Genomic DNA, 19708 nt, shown 5'->3' on the forward strand with positions numbered 1-19708 from the left:
GCTTATTGACAGACTCTCTCCTTATCCCCTATTCACCCTCAGATGCTTTAGACGTGTGCATGAGGAGCAAACTCACTTGTCCTGCCACTGTTCAGTCAGCCCCGGCTGCAGCTATCCATCCTATTCCAGCCACAACACTTGTACAGAAAAAATGCATTAAAAAGTCCATATTGTTGCCCTCTATAATGTATTTTAAAATATAACATTCCTCAAGGACTTATTTCATATCTGAAAACTGCCGTCAAATCACTGCTTAAATCAAGATTTTAAGTACATGGCAAGCATGCTAACCATTTTCAACAAGCCCACTGAAGGTCACTCTTACTGTCATCTTCTCCATTACTTATCTTGCAAGCAAAACTTGTGTCAGAACCTACTAAAACTTAGTTAAGAATTCTATTCTTCCAGGCAGGCATGATCTAGTCTGACAGCCCCCTGCCCTTTTGCATTCCTTTACACTTTCCCTGCATGCACAGGGAACAAGGCTCAGACACAGTACTTGCTGTTTTCACTCATCTGTCCCAGGTAAGAAATCCATACAACCCCCAAATGCAGGGATAACAGCATCCACACAACAGAAGATGGAGAAGGCATTCACCATACCTGTGAGCTACGTCTGAGAGCCACACTGACTCCCCTCCAACTGTACGCCTTCCCTTCCAGCAGATGTGAAACTTCCCTTCTTCTCTAAAGCATGGCTGTTTTCTGTGTATCTACCCCACACACTTTACCAGAGGAATTCCAGTGGAAATACATACAGTAAATATACAAAAATGGAATGTGAGAAGTGCTGTGAACTGAGAATTTTAACACTAGCTTTATTAACAGGACACAATTTTTGTTCAATTATACTACCTATGCAAAAAAGTATAAGGTGTGAGGGTTTTTTTTCTTAACTGTAGGAAGAATTTCTGCTGTAAATACAAATTTACCACTATATGCAAGTGATGAAATGGCTCCCCCGTGTTCACATCCACCTGCATAAGAAAGGAACAGAATGCACGGCTGTTGTGTGGTGATGCCACTGCATTGTCATGTGTAAATGGGCAAGGCAGCACAAGAAGCTGCAAGTGACAAAGTGACAATAGAGCCACTTCAGTGTTCAGCTTTGACTTGTGCTCTACCATAGCATAAGCTACCAGGAGTACATTTAGAGTCACACGTCATCTATAACAAGCACTTTTCTTCTGCACATGTCAAAATATGATCACCCATAGAAAATGCTGAAGTATTTATAAATACCTTTATAAAAAGGCAAAAGCAGACATTCTTTACCAGGCAGCAAGAAAAGGGTTAAAACTGTTTAATTACACGTTTCAGGTAAGCACAGATAATACAGTAGATTTCCCACCACTGAATATTTACATTCTTTTCTGTAGGCTTCAGCTGTTCATTAAGAGTGTCTTTCAATCAACATCCTTGCTCAATCATTTCTGCTGCAAAGAACAGCGCTGGAATAGAACAACTGCAGGAATCATGATTCCATCAAGGCATGATTTTCTGTGGGCTTTTTCTCCTTTAAGAGAACCAACTAGTAGTTCAAGGTATTTTGGGAGAATCCTGGATTCCAAAATGACCTGAAGAATGCACTGAAACCAAGCAGCATGTTGAAGTCCTAGAAATACTTAAAATCAATACCAGTATGTATGTTGCAGAGCTGAAATTCTCTTCTTCACTGGCACTGCCATTGATGCCTGGTTTCTGTTAGGACAGTTTTACACCAATTTTGGTTTGTTCCTTTTTCATTAGCCTCTGGGCCTCTTTCTCCATTTTCTTCCGCTGCTGCTCTGCTGCTCTTTTTTCCCTTTCTGCTATCTTCTGTTGTCTGTAATTAAAGAAAACATGGATTGCTAAATAACAGGAAACCAATTTTTAGCATGGTCATACCTTAATCATTAATTGATGTCATTACATGAATGAATAGGTTGTTATAACTAATCAAACAGAGCTGCAGTTTACTGTAGTTAGGCTCAGAACAGTTATTCTTCTATTGTGCTGAAGTCCTATTTTTTCTCCAGATTAGTCTAGTCTTGGGCAGTAATAATTGTGCAATTATTTTACAATCTAAAAGCCACTTAATTCTCAAGGATTGAGAGTAACAGACTCAGTGAGAGTGTATGGCCTAAAGCTATTTAGAAAAAGAATAAACAGCTATCTAATGCTTGGACTATTAAGATTACCTGTTTCTTCAAATTCAGACCAAAACAGTTTGACTTGTCTAGAACACCAACTTATGTCCCCCTTTCCCTCAACACAAGCATCAGTAGTTATCTTCTTGGTAATGCAAGTACTACAAACTTTCCCTCAAGATCAGATGAGATGATAACCTCTAACACTCCCTTTCACATGCTCAGGATCTGTGTTGTACTCTTGTGTTCAGTACAAGCATAGACAACAGTCTTTAAGAAAATGAAGTAAGAGTCTTTAGCTGTGCATCCTTTTGGCATTATTGCTCATCACTGCGATAAAGCCTTGGACATCACTATTAGCTAGCTCAAAGAATTTGTCTACAGAAGAAAGTTTCCAATTTCCACAAATATAGAGCTGACTAGAGCAAAGGGCAAAACCAACACAAAGTTCCACTCATTTTGTTCCCCGCTACAGCTACAACACATAACTGAGTGGCACAGGTTCAACAACCGGATCCATACCCTGAGTGGCACATTGTAGCTCTCTCTCCTGTACTGCGTAAGTAGTATTAGAATGGAATAAGGAAGTTACATTTTGGATTCAGTTTATCAGATATTTAAATTTTACTAAGTGGCCTGCAAGAGGACTGTAAAAACAAACATGAAGCTTCATTAACTTGAAAAGATGAAATTTAACACAGATTCAGTAAGGATAAAGACTTTCTTATTAAAAAAGAATACAGAAATGTAACTCACAGGGCAGTTAAGTGTTAACTTTCAATGTATCTAAATTACCTGTGCAAATCCACTTAATGATGCACAAGGGGAAAAGCTGTATGTACACCAGCCAGCATGTTAAAGAATTCCAAAAGCTACATGAGGTGCTAAGCAATGCTATTCATTTGCCATTCTGAAGTAAGGAAAGTCATACCAGGTCATGTTTCTTCTCCCTGCTAAAAACTGCGTACTGCTGAACCCCTCTTAACAGAGGAGTGGTTTCCATGCCCTCTACTGGCTGAGTAGTTTTACTGGATTTAAGTTACACCCAAATGAGAGGGACCTTCACATCACCTCAAACGGAGGAACTAAAGTCATAAAAAAAACAAACAAGCAGCTTGCTGAAAAGTGATATCCTTTCCACAGCTCTTTTACTCAGTCAACATTCAAAACATTGACCTCTATTCCAAGCTTCCTTTCTTAGTGGAAGAAAAGCACAAGACAAACTGCAGCCATATCTGACTCACTTTTTCTGAGTTCCAAAGCAAGGACTTCAGCGGGCTTTGGATGGAATAATACAAGTTGTTTAAACCAGGAAAGTATTCATGCCTTCCATTTGGTCTTTTACTTCAACACAACTAAAAATGCACCAGCACTTAGCTTAACTGTTCCCAATGGGAAAAACCAACTTCACTGGTATTAGAAAGTCTAAAGGTACAGAAAGCCATCTACAATTTGCAGAAGAAACCAAGTTCTAGCTAGTTTCAATTAAATGAAAATCCAGTTTATCATCTTCTACACTGATTCAACACTGACTGAAAAATTTCAGTGTATCCCAGCCCAGAACATGCTGGGAAGTGAGGAGAATGCCCCAAAAGCAGATTACAAGACCAAGATGCAGTCTTCTAGTATTAAGAAGAAACTCCAGATCACTTCCTTTCTACAGTCTGTTGGAAGCAGAGCCAGTCCTGTCAAGTACTATACTTAAGTGTTATGTTAAATGTCAGATGTTATTACACCACAGATGTCTACTGCAAGAGAAACTGTAAGTCCTGAAGGTATCTCCTATCAATCTTGCTACAAATCAGCCAGCACTTTCCTCAACGACAAAAAAACATTGTAATTTGGTGTGTCATGAACAAAACAAAATTTTACTTCACACAGCTGGGATACAGCTTACACAAGGATCAGTTTTGCCGAGGCAGCCATTCATAGCCGGCCAAGCACTACATAGTACAGACAGTTACAGTTCTCATCATGTTTGTTCCATGAATTTGAAGTATTCAGATACATACACATCTCTTCTAAAACTAGCAAAGTGTGATATTTTTAGTGGGGCCCCACAAGAATTCTATGAAAGTTAAGCACTTGAGCTGAAACCTCTCAATAGTAAAGATGGCAGGCTGGAAGTTAGACAGCTTCAACCAAACAGGATGACACTTGAAAAACTGGAGTTTGTGAGAAAACTACTTTCTACTCTATGTAAGACAAGTCCCTGCTTTGGAAAGTTTGAATACTTCTTTTCAGAGTCCTGAAAATGTCTGTAATTGAATGTGGCAAGGGTTAAGTAAAGTACAACACAGCTTCTGCAGTCAGCAAAAGTAGTTGGTTCATTTCTCAGTTAAAGATAAAAAAAAAAATTAAAAAAATCAAAACAAACAGCATTTTTCACTCTTTCATTTTCTTTGTCTGATGCACCATAAAGTAAGTCTCAACAGATTGTACTTCAGAGATTAAAGCTCTTACTGAGTCTACTGGTATTCTTTATGGGAAAAGGTATTATCTTTAGAACAAAACCAGCCCCAAGCCACATCATTCACATCACAAAGCTCATACTCCTGTGATCCATTAGTGAAAGACAAGAGGTGGAAGAGCTTTAGCACTGAAGTTCAAAAAAGAAATCAAACCCAAGCTGTTGACCAGAGTGTACACCTACAGCTATCTGATTAAGTTCACAAAAATATTTGCCTTACAACCATATTCTCACACGTGAAGCTGCTGCACAGGAAGACTGACACTATCAGAATTGCTTGAATTTATTGTCTATCATTAATGCATCAAAAGGGCGCTGGTGTCCTCCCCTTATTCTACTGGTTGAGAAAAGTAAACTTTCCCAACTGTTACAGTAACTAGTTGACCAGAATGCTTTTTTTGCAATTTCCCCTACTATCTCATCTACAAAATTAATTAGATCTAAAATGCATTCTGCCCAGTATCAGTTATGTAGAGCTCAGATGCATAAAAATCAATTGTATTAACTGATTAACAGTTCTTAGCCCTTCTCAGAAAGGTTACAACAAACCAACCTCCATTTGATTCTTTCACATCTGATTATGACACCGCTGACAGAGAACCAAGAAAGCAAACCTGAAAACGTAAATATGTTGTTATGATGCTTTGTGAACTGTACAGGATGAAGTTCTTTGTGTGATAGTTTTTATTAAAAGGATAAAATTCCCACTTTTATTTGGTATGGGAGTTAGCTTAGTTCATTGTGAGGGTGGTGAGGCACTGGAACAGGTTGCCCAAAGAAGTGGTAAATGCTCCATCCCTGGCAGTGTTCAAGGCCAGGTTGGACAGAGATGAGGCATCCCTGCCCATGGTAGGGGGGTTGGAACTAGATGATCTTAAGGTCCTTTCCAACCCTAACTATTCTATGATTCTATGTGAAAAGTTTACATGGTGTTACATTATTTTGAGTTACCTAAGAACTTCTTCCGCCTGCCAGGCAGCATCTTCCTCTTCTTCCCAGGCATTAGTATTTTCTTGCCAAGTATCCAAGTCTCCCAGTTCAGGCTGAAACAAAAAACGTGAAAAAAATTAGATAAAACACTTATTTTTACCTTCGATGCCTCAGACTTCCAGAAATATTTGAGATATGATGATACTTCTCACCTAATAAGCTGAGCAGCTGAAATGACTAGAAAGTAGATTTTTGGAAGCTGCATGGACAAACCAACACGTGTATTCATGTGTTGGTGTGTCCACTGCTGCTTAAGTGCTGCTTTTCTTCACTAGAATTCCTTTCCTGAATTATATGCATTATAGGCTGTCTAAAGTTTTAAGCTTCTGTACTGCTGACAAGACCCTTCTGTGCACTACATTAAACAAAGCAGAAGCACCATTAAAGAAGGCAGAGGGGAAGGAAGGGAGAGCATCTCCCTCTAAATAGCCAGGCTGTTGGGTAACCAGTCTATTTTTAAAAAGGCTGAAGGACAAAAAAAATCAGGAGACTGTTAGAATACAATCCCTACAGAAACGAAGGGATTTCCCTGAAGGAAGTTAAAAATGGGTCCAAGGTAACCCAGAGGCTTTCAAGAAGAAAAAGAAACAAACAGAAAAGCTTTCTACCTTTCTGTTAGGAACTTACTGTGTAAAATCAAGAAAACCCCAGATGTATAGCCCGTTGCTTTAGAAGATTATACAAGTGTTTGGAAGCTTCTTACCTTTTCATTACTACTGATCTGTTAAGTTTCTCGGTAGAATACATTAGTTAAAATTAGATTAATTACTTCATTGCTTTGAACCAAATACTCAATTTTAAAACAATTTACGTTATTCCACAACTATTCCTCTTGCTTCCCACAATGCAGACCTTACGCAGACTATTCATTCTCCTACACAACAGTCATTTAACTGTCAAGTATAATATCAATACTTACAGACTGATGAATAAAAGGAATATCTTGTGTAGCTGCTAATCTGCTAGAGAATCCCGTGTTTCCCTCTGGTATCCCAAAATTTAAAGGCTCTCGTTTTTTAATAACTATCTGAAAATATTGAAAAAAGAAAAAAAAAACAGTGGTGAGTAAAACCACTGCACAGGTTCCTTGGTGATCATCTAACTGTGCTTGTGAGGATAAAGACCTACAACACCACACAGGGCTTCAAACTTGTTCAGGATTTGGGAGCTGTAAAGCCAGAGGAACTGGTGAGAGAAGCTAAATGCAAAGGACACAAATACTCCCTCCTTCCCCCACCAGCTTTTACTTAAGTCACATGACTTAATGTGACTCAATCTGTGATTACAGATCTAATAGACACATCTCCCAGTACTCATATAAGCTACTAATTACATGACATATTCCTTGGATAAACCCTGTTTCCATGAAAGGTCACTGTGTAACACCACTCTTGAGGACAGTGCTGTCAGCACAGCTATACTGCTTTGGAACATGGAGTTCTCTTATCTACTTCAGTAGCCTACCTGTGCAGAAGTTTCAATACCTGCAACGTAATTCACTATCACATTAACTGGTAAAGCTCTGTATTGATTTGGCTCAAAAACATGCACTAATGCGTCCCCAAAAAGGCTTATTAGCAAATTCAAGACAGTGGCTAAAATCACATATCCCTTATGTGTCTGGAACTCAAGATACGAACTTACTTACTTCATTCAGCCTACTTTATGCCTCTGCCAATTCCAAAAGAGGCAGATTCCCAGATCCTCTGACTGTACAAATGCTAATACTAATGCAAGAAAGGAAACAGACTAAACCATCTTATTTAGCAATGAGAGACGCTGTTATTTGACTGAGGTTCCATTTTCATACATTGGATAGGAGTGGTAACACCAGTAGATTCCACCTCTGATCCTGGGGTTTACCTTGAGCTCAGATTTGATGCAAACAAACATAAATTCCTATTTGAGGGTGGCAACAAGGTGAAGCTAGCAGGAATGTTTTTTATAGTGCCTGCAGTCACCTCTAAAGGTACATTTAAACTAAACCCAGTATATAGTATTCAAGCAGCGTGAACTCTTCTTGAGGAGAAATCCATCTCTGCAGAGGTACCTCTGGCCCCAGATTTTGAGAAATCAAAATCCTTAGCAGAATTTGTTCCGCAGAATGCAGCAGATCCTGAATGCACAGAAAATTGACCCTGGTATCATCTCCAGGTCATAGGAACACAGGAAGACTCAGGTTGAAAAGGGCCTCGGGAGGTCTGAAATACAACTTCCACCTCAATGCACTGTCAGTTCAGAGGCTGCTGAAGGTACTCAAGACTAATCCACCTGGATTTTAAAAACTTTCAGAGATGGAGCCTGCACAACCTTTCTGGTAATCTGTTTCAGTATTTGAATGCCTTTGTTGTGAAAAAGGTTTTCTAATTGACTCAAAGTGCTGTAAGTACCCAGCTGGAAGACTTCTACATACAAATAAATCTTGCAATTACCAGAAGCTTATTCAGCATTTATTTACAGTGTCCATGCTCTTGTGGATATGCCCCTCTGTCGTCTCCACAATAAAAATGGATATCGGAAGAGCAAGCTATTCTGAAATAGCAGCTTCCTAATTCCAGCCTCCCCAATATAACTTGGTGAATTGTCTCCTGAAACAGCAGTGCTGCTACCCCAAACTTCAGTTCAGTAGGACATGGAATGTCTCTGTTCAAATAACGGAAGGGAATAAGCACAAGTATCTTAGTGCAGTAGTTCCATTCTCAGAACTTGACTTGAGAGTTCTCACATTATATTTCCCAGAGCCCTCAGACTATGAAATCGTAAGTTTTCTATAACACTAAAGGTGTAAATGTGAACTAGCATCACATTCACCAAGATCTCAGAGTCAATATTTTTAATTAGACATGTTAGACTACATATCAGCATCTATCAATATCATCATCATCATTCAACAGGACAGCTTAATTTTGCCAGCAGCACCTTGTCTATGTTTCCAATTTATTTATAGCCTCATTTAAAGGAAGGTAACCCCTCAGTAAGCACAGTTGAAAGTGCAATACTTACTTTTTGAGTTTTTCTTATAGTTGGTGTCATATCTTTGAAATAATCAGGTTCCATTTGTTCCAAAGGATTCTGCTGAGCAGCCACATTACCGTTACCACCTTCAATCTTCACACTGGTAGGTGCATCTTCATCCCATGATGACCAGTCTTCTACTTCAGGCTGAAGAGGAAGTATATGGTACGTTAATATTATCTGCAAGTAAAAACTTGTCTTTATCTTGCCAAGACATATTCTTCAGATAATATAGCATATATAATAATAATCTAATAATAGCATATATATAATAGCATATAATAATAATATGATATATATACTGATCACATTCTAGGACTGGTATAAACACTGTGTTAAGGGATTATTTATAAAGTGACCTATCATTTAAGCAATTACCTGTTTAGAAACAGATGAATAATCCACTGTGGTTGGTAAAGTTATTTGGTCTCCACTTAACTTTCGCCCTCTTCCAGACCTGAAAGAAAAACGTAGGATTCCTCCAAGCTCTGAAAACATGAGCACTAAGTTTAAAAAGAACAAAAAGTAAGTCTGAGAACAGCACTACTGAAAACAGTCATGGCTAAAACATTCAGTCCTTAAGCTACTTTCGTATTAACTACTGCCAGTAAAAGTTTGCTAAGCAAAAGAATTTCATCATGAATTGAAAGTGATGTTTACAAGAATTTCCACTTTACTTTTTGAACTGCAGCGGAAATGGAGAAGAAGCAATTTTAAACTATGAAAACAGACAAATGAACTCCATTACTTGCATATAGACAGTTCCCATTTTTAGATTGTCAGTGCTTATAAAGAAAGCACTATTGACCTACATCTGTTTAATGATAACCATTTCTATTGTAAACTGAGAAGTATTTCTACTTCTCTTAGATGCTGTGTTTAACAAACCACTTTCCATGCTGCTTGATGTGAAAGCCCCTCTAAAGCACTTCCCTTCAAAGTCTAAACAGAGGTATGAAGAGATATGTGAGTCAACAGCTTCTGTTCAATACATGCTTCTATTTAAACAACAGTTTTAATTAAAGCATTTCAGCAGCTGCATCAAATAATTTTCACTGAACACTAATGCAAATAAAGCACCTAGATGTTTACTTACTGACACCATTCAAAGATCAATAATAATTAAAATATTCTTAGCTGACATTCACTATATTTTAAAACCTTACAACACAAGAGAATAAAATTCAAGGTCACACTCATTTTTTACCCCAAGTTATGCAATTTCCTATAGCAAGGCAGTCATGTAACTGACTTTATATAGCTTAGAAAACTTATTACTACTGATGAGAATAAAACTGGGAAATTATAATTTTGAGTTCACATCCAGTATTTTTACTATTATAGAACATCCTACCATTAACTCAGAATTGCCAAATTGCTTGGAATACCACCTCTGCCCCATGTCGGTGAGTGATTATATTTTCTTATTTTAAGCCCAACAGATTCTTCCTTAAGATCAGGCGCTATCATCAAATATTCAAGTTTTATACACGTAACTCTAGCCCCCTTAAAAACTGTTCCTTTAAAGTAAAAAGCAAGTCTAGGGGTAAAGTGAAAATGCTGTTTCTTCAGACAAATTAGAGACTTCTGGTTCTGGCTGACTAGATTTAGTTGATGTCTCTAAAGGAAACCCAAGCTTGAAAACATCCTGCAGACCTGTACAACATATGCATCTTTAATACTATGCTAAGCCATCCCTTCTGCAATTATTTCCCTATGTATTTCCTTATTTATAAGATGTAGAAGACTCCAGCAAGTGGTTTACGGCAAACGTTCATCTAGACAAAATGATTACACTGACAACAGCTTCTGTCATACATGGGAAACATGGGAAAGAACATGCTACACAGGGCAGCACTGAGGAAGGCTATGTATCTCCACTTCTTTTTCTACAACAGGAATAAGATGCTGCTCTTGCGTTTTGGTTCTCTTTACTAATTATCAGTATCCAGATTTCCCAGCTGGAGAAGCTATCTAGAGATTTTAAACAGAATAAAGTTTCATTTCTTTCTATACCTTTTATTTCCTGGAAACACTGGATTCTGGCAGGCTTTTATTAAAAGTTTTAACTAAAGAGATGACTAGTACCACATGTAGGCTTTACACGACCAGAAAGATGCATGATCTCTACAGGCACTTGTTTAAAAGAAAGCCTAATGTAAACTAAATAATCTAAATAAGCAGAAGTTCATAACTACTGAATCAAAATGCATGTTTAATTAAATCATGTTTGCTGGTTATCGGGCACACTCATATGCAGGGGAGCATTACAGGAAAAAAATGTCCAAGCTATGCTTTGCAGCTAACATTAAACAGGAAAAACATCTGTAGTTAAAAGACTGAACTAATTTCATCCACTGACTTGCTTATGTGAAATATTTTAAATTTTCATTCTCTCAACTAACTGCTATTCACAGAAGAAAAGTTATTTTTACTCTCAAACAGTTCCTTGGCTGTTAATTTCAAGGATTTGTTTCATTCAGAAGTGGAAAAACTGAGGAAAATACTGTCATTACACCTACTAAATAATTATCTGCTTATAAAAGCTATCTTAATGCTTAGAGAGATGAAGGGTCTATATAACACAGAAGCTATCATCAGCTCGGTGTTTTGATTTCTTTTAGAACTTATACAAGAAGTATTCTTAATTTAATTTGGAATTGAAATCACAGAACTAAGGCTGGCATCTATACATTTGTATGCAGCATTAAAATATATCTTTGTAAAGCTTCACTATATCTGTAGTGAATTTACCAACCAGTTGAGAGCTGCTCTTATTGTCGGGATAAGTAAGGTGAACAGGAAATAGACATTTAATTTGTGTCTACCAGATATTCTGTATATGATGTAACCTCACTGGCAAAGTACTAGCCATCATACACAAAACAATGCATTTCTCTAAACGGCTATTTGTTTATGTAAAGCAACATTCTGCAAGAGTGGCAAGAAGCAGCAGTACTTCCCATGACAGCAGAGCTGAGAGGTACCTCAGGTAATCTGCTCCTGTTCTATTTAACTCTACTAATATACAACCATAACTCTTGAAAGATTTTGAATGCTTCTAGGTACTTCCCCACTACGTTCATGGGTCTACAACTTGAAAGAACACTATATATGACTTACAAGAGTAAACAAAAAATAAGTTCTGTTCATTAAAAAACAAAGAAAAAAGTTTTCATGAACTTTAATCACTCTCCTCCAAACTTTTGAAGGAAACTTCAACAGGCAGAAGAATCTGAAGTCTCAGGCAACTGTTTCTTGACAAAGCAGGACTAGAATCACACATTTATAATGAAAGCTTACTGACTGATGACTTGATGGGTGCTGCCATTAATCAAGTCTCTTAAAAAACAAAGTATCACTTGTCAAGTATTTATAAAAAATGCAAAGAACAATTTTGCTTTGACATGGGATATTTTTAAAAGGCATTTTTAAAACCTGTCATAGTTGTTTAGAAAACACTCATTAGAGCTATCATACCACAAAGTACACTCACAAGTGCACGACGTAAACTTCTGAATTCTGAAGAAATATGAAGTTTAAAGCATGAATGTTGACTTAGTTTTTATCTGTCTTGTTTTGCAATTAGTAAAATCAGAACTGGGAAAAGTGCAAGGTGGGTGCTGGGAGAAGGAAAGAAGTGCAAGAACCTGTAATTAAAAAAGACAATGTAACCAAATTAAATCACACTTGTTTACCTGCATATTAACTTTTTAATGAAAGAAAGCACTGCTGCCAGGCAAGTACAGATTTTAAAGAGTCGAAACTGTGTTATGGCCATGGTGAAAAACCCTCCCTGCAAAAGAAAAGAAGTTAGATATAGAGGATTATACATATTTACATGGTTCTTAAAGTCAACTTCTTAGTTGCTGAGAAGCAAGGAGCATTCTATGAAACTATATTAATGCGAGAAGAGAGAGGAGGTACCTGGAGCACAGAAACTACCTACCTACTATCAGGACATTTCAGTGATGTGAATAATGCAAGTACTGAATATATATACAGACTTTAAAGAAACCGCACATTATCATAAGTAAAGTCACAGTTAGAGGTATTTTAAAAAGGGAAGTGTGGGCAATCAAACGCAGTGACTGTACAGCTGCTGGCTTATGCACTAACAATAGCACTGAACACTAGGAATCACACAATCACAGAATTCCAAGGGTTGGAAGGGACCTCAAAAGATCATCTAGTCCAACCCCCCTGGAAGAGCAGGGTAACCTAGAGTACATCACACAGGAACTTGTCCAGGCAGGCCTTGAATATCCCCGATGTAGGAGACTCCACAACCCCCCTGGGCAACCCGTTCCAGTGCTCTGTCACTCTCACAGTAAAGAATTTTTTCCTGATGCAAGAATAACAGAATAATCATCAGAAAGAAGCTCACATTTGCATGAGCAAGTCTTGCACATATAAATTATAAATTTAGTCACTAAATCAAAACCCAAAATTGGCTGTTTAGCTTCCATTTTGATGGAAATGTATGATGAGAACAAACGTTGTTTATTTTAGAACCAGCATCACTGAAAAATCATCAGCAAAGAAAGACCCTGTTCAACCTGGGTGCACTATCGCAGCAGTTAACCCCTGGATCTGTCAGTATTCCTGTTCCAGACTGGATCATGCTGGCAAACCCGGACAAGAAAACAGTCATCTTTGGCTGAAGCCATTTAGGGTTGTTTCAGTGTCAAATTGATAATCTAGAGAATTCATACTCAGTATTTCACACTATTCCAACAGATCCCCTTACACAGGTACAGACTGAAACAGAATAATCTGTTGTAATTCAAGGATCCTTTTCTCTTCTAGAGGTGAACATTTCAGAATAAAGAATAAGAGGTTAGGCTTCACAAATAGCTTTTCATTATATACGTCTACATGTGTTAACATTTTCTGTTGCAAGTTTAACATACCTCCTGGTGAGAAGAGAAGGCAGCCCTGTGACATTTTCCTCAGGCCATGAGTACTCCATGGAAGGACAGCTTGATTTCAAATATGTTATGGCATTTAAATCACTTTCTATATTCCAGGCTTTAAGTTAGGAAGAGTCAGGAAGGTGGATCATTAGGTAGGCTGCTCCAATACTGCCCTGAGGATTTTATTAAAAAGTACATAATGGGATTTGTGAGCTTCATGGAGCTTATTTTTTATCGGTGCTCATTTGTTAAGATAATGTAACTAGTATTAAACACTATATAAATATAGTCCTGGAAATACTGCTTCACATACAGACCAGATCTGAAATTTCTGCTGAGAAATCATTATTAAATAAACAGGCTCTTTTACTGGAAAAGGGAAGGCTTAAGTCAATGAGTAAACGCCAAATTACAGACCACACTACCAAGCTCTATCGCAAGAGAAAGGCCTCATAGGACACACTTCACCTTTACTTCAACACTAGTATTGTCTTAGTCTCCTTTCATGGAAGACTTAAATTTAGAAAACCTTATACAAGAGTGGGCATTAAATGGGCTCTTGATCTAACAGGAAACAGTCAAAACTTCCCACAAAGAAGCAAGAACAGCAGACACCGTACAACATATTTAGGTTTTAGTTTTAAAGGTAAGACTTGCATTCCATATTGTGCTCAAGCACTTCTTACCTTCTGGAATAAGCAATTTTGACAGTATCTAGGTGACAGAAGAATGGATTAGTCAAGAGTTTGGAATTGAGAGGACTGGGAAGTTTACTACTTAAGTGCAAAACTAAAACAAAAATAATACTCATGTATCAGTTACATATATTATAAATCAGTTTTATATATATAAAACCTCACTTTTTCAATTCATCCCCATTTTTTATATACCAAATTGTATACTCTATCGGCTCAATATAAACAACAACCAAAAAGCCCCAACAGAATCCACAAGAAGTCTGTCTTGCAAGTTTGTGAAGTTCACTGCTGACAAAAGTTAGCCACTAGAACTTAATCCTTTTGTCCCACATCATTCCTATACATGAGTGACTACTCCAGTATCACCTGTATGACTGTTTGCCAGGGTTTAACAGCTATCAGGTAACTTGTCCCCTTCCACTTTCTATGTGTCACACAAAAGTTTCTGAGATGAGACACACAATCACATCATGTATTTGTGTTAGAGCTGCATTTCACTTCAACTCTGGCAGCGCTAGGCCCTTCAAGACAGTACGTACTGTCTGGCCTGCCTCTTCACTGAAGTTTTCCCAATTAAGCTCTGGACACTACAGATAGTATGTATGATGCACAACCAGAGTTTCAGCAACAATAGTAGTCAGCTAGCCATAGTAGTACTAGCAATCATCTGCCTTTAAAGAGTACTTTCCTCAGTGTAACCAGTTTTTATACTGCTAATTAAGACATGAAGCAGTATATATACACTAATTTTTGCAATATGCTAAAAGTTGTTTAAAACAGGATTGTGAATAAATTATTGGCTCAATATTATGACAAGTCAACCATCTTCCCCAGTGTCTGAAGTAGCACTTGAAGCATTTGCAGTGTTACTCTAAGGACAGCACTACCCAAAAAGAAAAGTTAAAGGTTAGCTAAAGGTTTGGGGGGGGGGGAGCTTTGGGGTTATGTTTGGGTGTGTGTTTTGGGTTTTTTTTGTTTTGTTTTGTTTTTAAATTTATTTTCTCAAAGGTAAATAATTTTATATTCTGAAGCACTGACATGAATAAATATGTACACATGGAACCTTAGTATTCCTTGAGTTTACTGCAAACTTAATTCCCCTGATACCATTACACTAAACTTGTGTAATGGTAAACAACTATGTAAACTTTAAGTGAAACAAAGTGTTCTTTCTTTTCTTGTCCACCTTTCTCAAACACTGTCAAGAAGCACAGCCATGTGCTCCTTATCTCATGAATGGGAAATAATATCGGACAGCATAATGCTTAATAGTAGGGCCACATCCTTCTTTCTTTTCTTAAGCCTTTCCCTGATAATGAATCCCAAAAGGAACTAAAATTACATCAGCAGTGAACTATGATACAGGATGGCACAGAGACATATACAGTCCTATAACATTTCTAAACAGATGGCAAAGGTGAAACACTAGACTAGAATTCAGGAAATCCATTAATATTGTCTGTCAGCCTGATACGCTGTTGTGCATAACATGCCTCATGCCTCATCTTCCCATTTGTAAAATGAGATGGAACTTTCCTTCTCCCATTATTGAGATTGCTTCTAATGTATTAGATTTATCAGACTTCCTGTCAACTGAACTTTTAAGTTCCATTACAACAGAAAGCAAATAAATCAGGACATGTACCCTAATTAATCTGATTCTATCAGTCAATGCAACAGTTTTGTAACAGACACTAAATTTAACTGGAGTTTGACTAGTGTAGCTCATACTGCTTTTATTAGTAAAAAAAAAAAAATCACAGCAGTTGCTTACACGAAAAATGAGCACAGAAAGGATTAAAGCACAGCAGGAGCAAGATGTGAAACACATTAGACCCAGACCAGAAGAATGAGGCAACTCACCCCTGAAAACATTTTATAGATCTATAAAAGAAATATAGTGAAGAGAGGGAAAGATCAGAAGTTTACTGAACTGAAGCATTTTTCAATTGCTTTCAGCTTGCAGTAGTGGCCTCATCAGAACTCTGATTTCACTAATACAAACCCTCAAATCATCCATGGCATACACAGTCCATCTGAGCCAGTTAACTGTGGTTCAATAAGCAGGACTCTTACTGGCCACCACTGTACAATGAACATGTTGTCATGTGGGAAAGCACTCCCTCTTTCATACCTAACTGCACATACCTAAATGTGCCCCTTAAACACTATTTCATAAGACCAAGCCAATTCTAAAATAAAGTCACTTTGTGGCACTAAAATCACTTTATAGGCTTGTTCCGTCTTAGAGAGCTCAGCTCCTACTGTCAGTGAAAAAGATGCTAAAACACTCACTGCACACCTATCCTTCTCTCCTCTGTTCCTCTACAATGAGGACTGATTGTTACTGAGTAGTTTTTCTTTAGGGGTCACCATCTTCAAAATTTCTGCTTAAATTACCAGTTCTTTCTGAATTGGTTACATTCTTTAACATCAGCTCATCTGTGACTCTGCAATGAATACATGAAGACACCTTGGTAACAGTGACTTTAACTTACATTAAACACAGCTAGCTAAATAGCCAAAGGATGGTGTCTAAACTGAGACTAAAAATAACATCTGAAACTGAAAGGTTACCTGCCAGCTACATATTTACATAAGCAGCCACAGAAAAAGCCTCACCCTTCTAAAGCAAAATGAGAAGTTCCCTTCCTAGTACAAAAGACTAACATAACCTTAAGTGCTTACATATGTCAGCACCAAAACTCCACAAAAGCACAGCTGAACCAGTGTGTCTTCACTAGCAAGTACCATAAGGCTAGTCCAAAGTTTCACTGCTAAGGACAGGATTTCTTAGAAGTTTATTTTGTATGAAATTTTACAAAAGTGGAGTGGCCACATCTATCTGCAGATGCCCAACTAGGTTTACAGGGAGACTGAATTCTAAGAAGGTTACTAGACAGAGCTAAAAAACCTATTTATTTTTAAGCACACAAATCCTCCTCCAAATCATGTACATGACAGCATGTACGAAGGCCTTCTGTATTTTAAAAAGGTCAACATAATGATTCAGGAACAGCATTCAGTCAGGTACTGAAAGACACGATCAGCACCTACTGCATTTCAAAGTGAGTAACCATGAGTCTTGTAGCCTGATGAGAAGGTTCCATTCCCTTCTTCGTGACTGATTTCTGTGTTTGGGTTTTGTTTGCTTGTTTATCACTTTATATATATACATAATATTTAGAACACAAAGGCAGAAGGAAAGAACTTGTCAATGTCCCCAACACCTAGTTGATAAACAGAGAGGTTAAATGGCAACATAACTGAACCCTGAAGCCATGCTACTATGGCATGAGACAATGGAGCAGAATCCAAAGGAACGACTAGGAGGCACCTCCTGTCTACCTACAAGTCGGTGGTTGGTGGATGTCCATAATATATACTGTAGTTCCAACACTAATGCTCCAGGTAGCTGGGAAAAGACTACTCTACCTGTGAACTAAGTGATCCAAGGTGCTCAAACACAGCAAGAGATTTCAAGACTATCAGGAGCTGCAGAAGATATCAAAATTCAAGATGGAATGTGTGCTTCTTTAATTAAAGGCAGTAAAAACTGGTGCATGCTGGTGATTACCAAGTTATTCCTGGACACCCAACACTCCATCACACAAAATAGGGAGTTTCAACTTCTTCTAAAGCATGCTACTCTTAAACCCACAAAACTGCTATAGTAATACCACCTTATCTCACCCCTTCCTCTGCAAGAAACTGAACATAGTTCCAATCTTGTTCACGTGAACTCGTGAAGCTCTCTGTTCTGAATTAGAAATTCTAACTTCTATTTTACAAGGCAATGTTTGCTAAAATAAAAAGTCTGTCCACTGATTTATCAGACATTCTTTGACAATCCTTATCTATATAAACCACTGCCTTCTGAAAACCAGCATACAGAACACAGGGATTGAAGTCATGCAAACCCATGATACTCACTTCAGCTTTGTTCACATTCACAAAAAGTCTTTGACATAATGCACTAAATCACAACACTGAGAAGTTCTCAGGCACAAAATTACAGTTCAAGAGACCCCAGTTCTGTTCCAGTCATTATTAGTCATCCCAGACTTTAGTTATCTGTAGCTACATGGAAAGCCAGAGATGAAAAAGTAACACACCCTCATTGTCAGCACCATAAAATCATGTTGCAACATCAGCTGTCTCGACAAACACCTGCTATTTACAGTCAAGATACACTACAAGACATGCTGCGCAAAAGGGCTTAAAGAAATCTCTACAAAGCATGTCAGCACTTCCAGGACTGCAAAGCAGCAAGCTATGCTGTTTACATTATAGGTGCAACTCAGACACATTGAGAATTCATGACCATTAAATAGTGTCCCATCATTCTACAGAACAGCCCGGGCTCAAGTGTTCAATTACAGGCAGCACCGAGGCCAGACGGCAGCACCTAAGTTTCCTGTGACCTGTTAGAGATCCTTAAAGTCTTTAAAACTGTACTAAGCAACTTTCACGTTAACTTTCATGCCATCTATCAGTCAGCAGAAACAAAGGAAAATCTCACACTAGGTAACCCCAAGAAGCATGGTCCCCCAGAGCCCCGAGAAACACCAGAAATGCTGAAACCCGTCAGCTCGACAGGACGCGCTCCCGTCCCCTTTCCCCAGCGGGTGCCAAGCCCCTCAGTCCCCAAACGCTGCCGATCTACTCCTTAGTCGCTCTGCCCAGCCCGTGAGGTGCCCCCGGCCCGCCATGCTCTGCACCGAGCAGACACCGGGTGACCGCGGGCCCCGTGCTCCCGGGCAGGCCTGCCGGCGGGCGAGGCCCACGGGGCGCAGGTGCGCCGGCGGCCACGCGGCGTCCCGAGCACGCAGGGGAACGGGGTGGAGCGCTTCTGGGGAAGAACAGCGACGGCCTGCCCTAAGGCGGGAAAAGACCGAGACCGGGCCCCCTACCTAGCCGCGCCGCGGAAAGGCGAAGCGAGGCGGAAACGGTGCACCTGCAGGAGAAGGACGCGGGCCGCCACTCACCTGCCTGTCGCGGAAAGGCGCTTCGGGGGGCGGGGAGCGCGGGGCGCCGCTCCCGCAGCCTGCGCCCTAGCCGGACGCCCCTCATTCAAAGCTCGGTGCGTGCCGCCGCCTCCCTCACCGCCATGTCGGCCTCCGGTCACCCGGGCGATGAGCCCGCCTCTTCCGGCCGCGCCCCTTCCCAGCGCGCCACTGACCCGCGCTCCTGCTCCCTCCCGCCGCCATGGCTTCCGCAGAGAGGCAGTTGTGCCGACAGTGACGGAGCGGGCTGCTGCTGAGGAGCTGGCGAGACTTCTACAGAGGGACAGACCGCTGGCAGTTCGCGCCCCCTGCCCCAGCCCGTTCTGCTGCGCGCGGCACGGCTGCTGCCTCGCCCCGCGGGAGTTCGAGAGGGGTCTTGTCAGCTTGGGGAGCTGCGATAAAAAGCATTGGTCTTTAATAAATCAGGGTGCTAGATGCTGAGCTGTGCATTTGAAAACTGCTAAAAAGTAATAGAGTCTGCAGT

General features: G+C 39.3%; 1 protein-coding gene across 3 annotated transcripts; it reads right to left on the reverse strand.

Annotated features, from left to right (window-relative positions):
• Positions 1-1293: 1293 nt before the first annotated feature.
• On the reverse strand, positions 1294-19324 carry EBAG9 (estrogen receptor binding site associated antigen 9). Of its 3 annotated transcripts, none has more exons than XM_061447857.1 (8): positions 19207-19324; positions 13518-13693; positions 12303-12400; positions 8983-9107; positions 8593-8751; positions 6509-6616; positions 5551-5642; positions 1294-1825 (listed from the first exon to the last, which is right to left on the reverse strand). In XM_061447857.1, exons 4-8 carry the CDS (start codon positions 9100-9102, stop codon positions 1705-1707), a joined length of 600 nt encoding a protein of 199 aa, XP_061303841.1. In that variant the 5' UTR covers positions 9103-9107; positions 12303-12400; positions 13518-13693; positions 19207-19324; the 3' UTR covers positions 1294-1704. The 3 variants fall into 3 exon arrangements, with proteins under 3 accessions (XP_061303841.1, XP_061303838.1, XP_061303840.1); XM_061447854.1 differs by having other exon boundaries at positions 8983-9061; positions 19207-19323; XM_061447856.1 differs by lacking the exon at positions 13518-13693 and having other exon boundaries at positions 8983-9061; positions 19207-19228.
• Between the last annotated feature and the right edge of the window lie 384 nt (positions 19325-19708).

This window comes from Pezoporus flaviventris, unplaced genomic scaffold (assembly GCF_033815535.1).
Source record: "Pezoporus flaviventris isolate CSIRO_AGI_PZ_B2104156 unplaced genomic scaffold, CSIRO_AGI_Pfla_v1 ptg000007l, whole genome shotgun sequence".
Classification (NCBI taxonomy): domain Eukaryota; kingdom Metazoa; phylum Chordata; class Aves; order Psittaciformes; family Psittacidae; genus Pezoporus; species Pezoporus flaviventris.

What these genes read in the sequence shown, in the direction of transcription:
- EBAG9 (XM_061447854.1), bottom strand. Translation starts at nt 12,385, where the DNA reads ATGGCCATAACACAGTTTCGACTCTTTAAAATCTGTACTTGCCTGGCA. An exon ending in ATTCATCTGTTTCTAAACAG is followed by an intron (nt 8,752 to 8,982) that starts GTAATTGCTTAA and finishes CTTCCTCTTCAG; the next exon opens with CCTGAAGTAGAAGACTGGTC. An exon ending in CTATAAGAAAAACTCAAAAA is followed by an intron (nt 6,617 to 8,592) that starts GTAAGTATTGCA and finishes CAATATTTTCAG; the next exon opens with ATAGTTATTAAAAAACGAGA.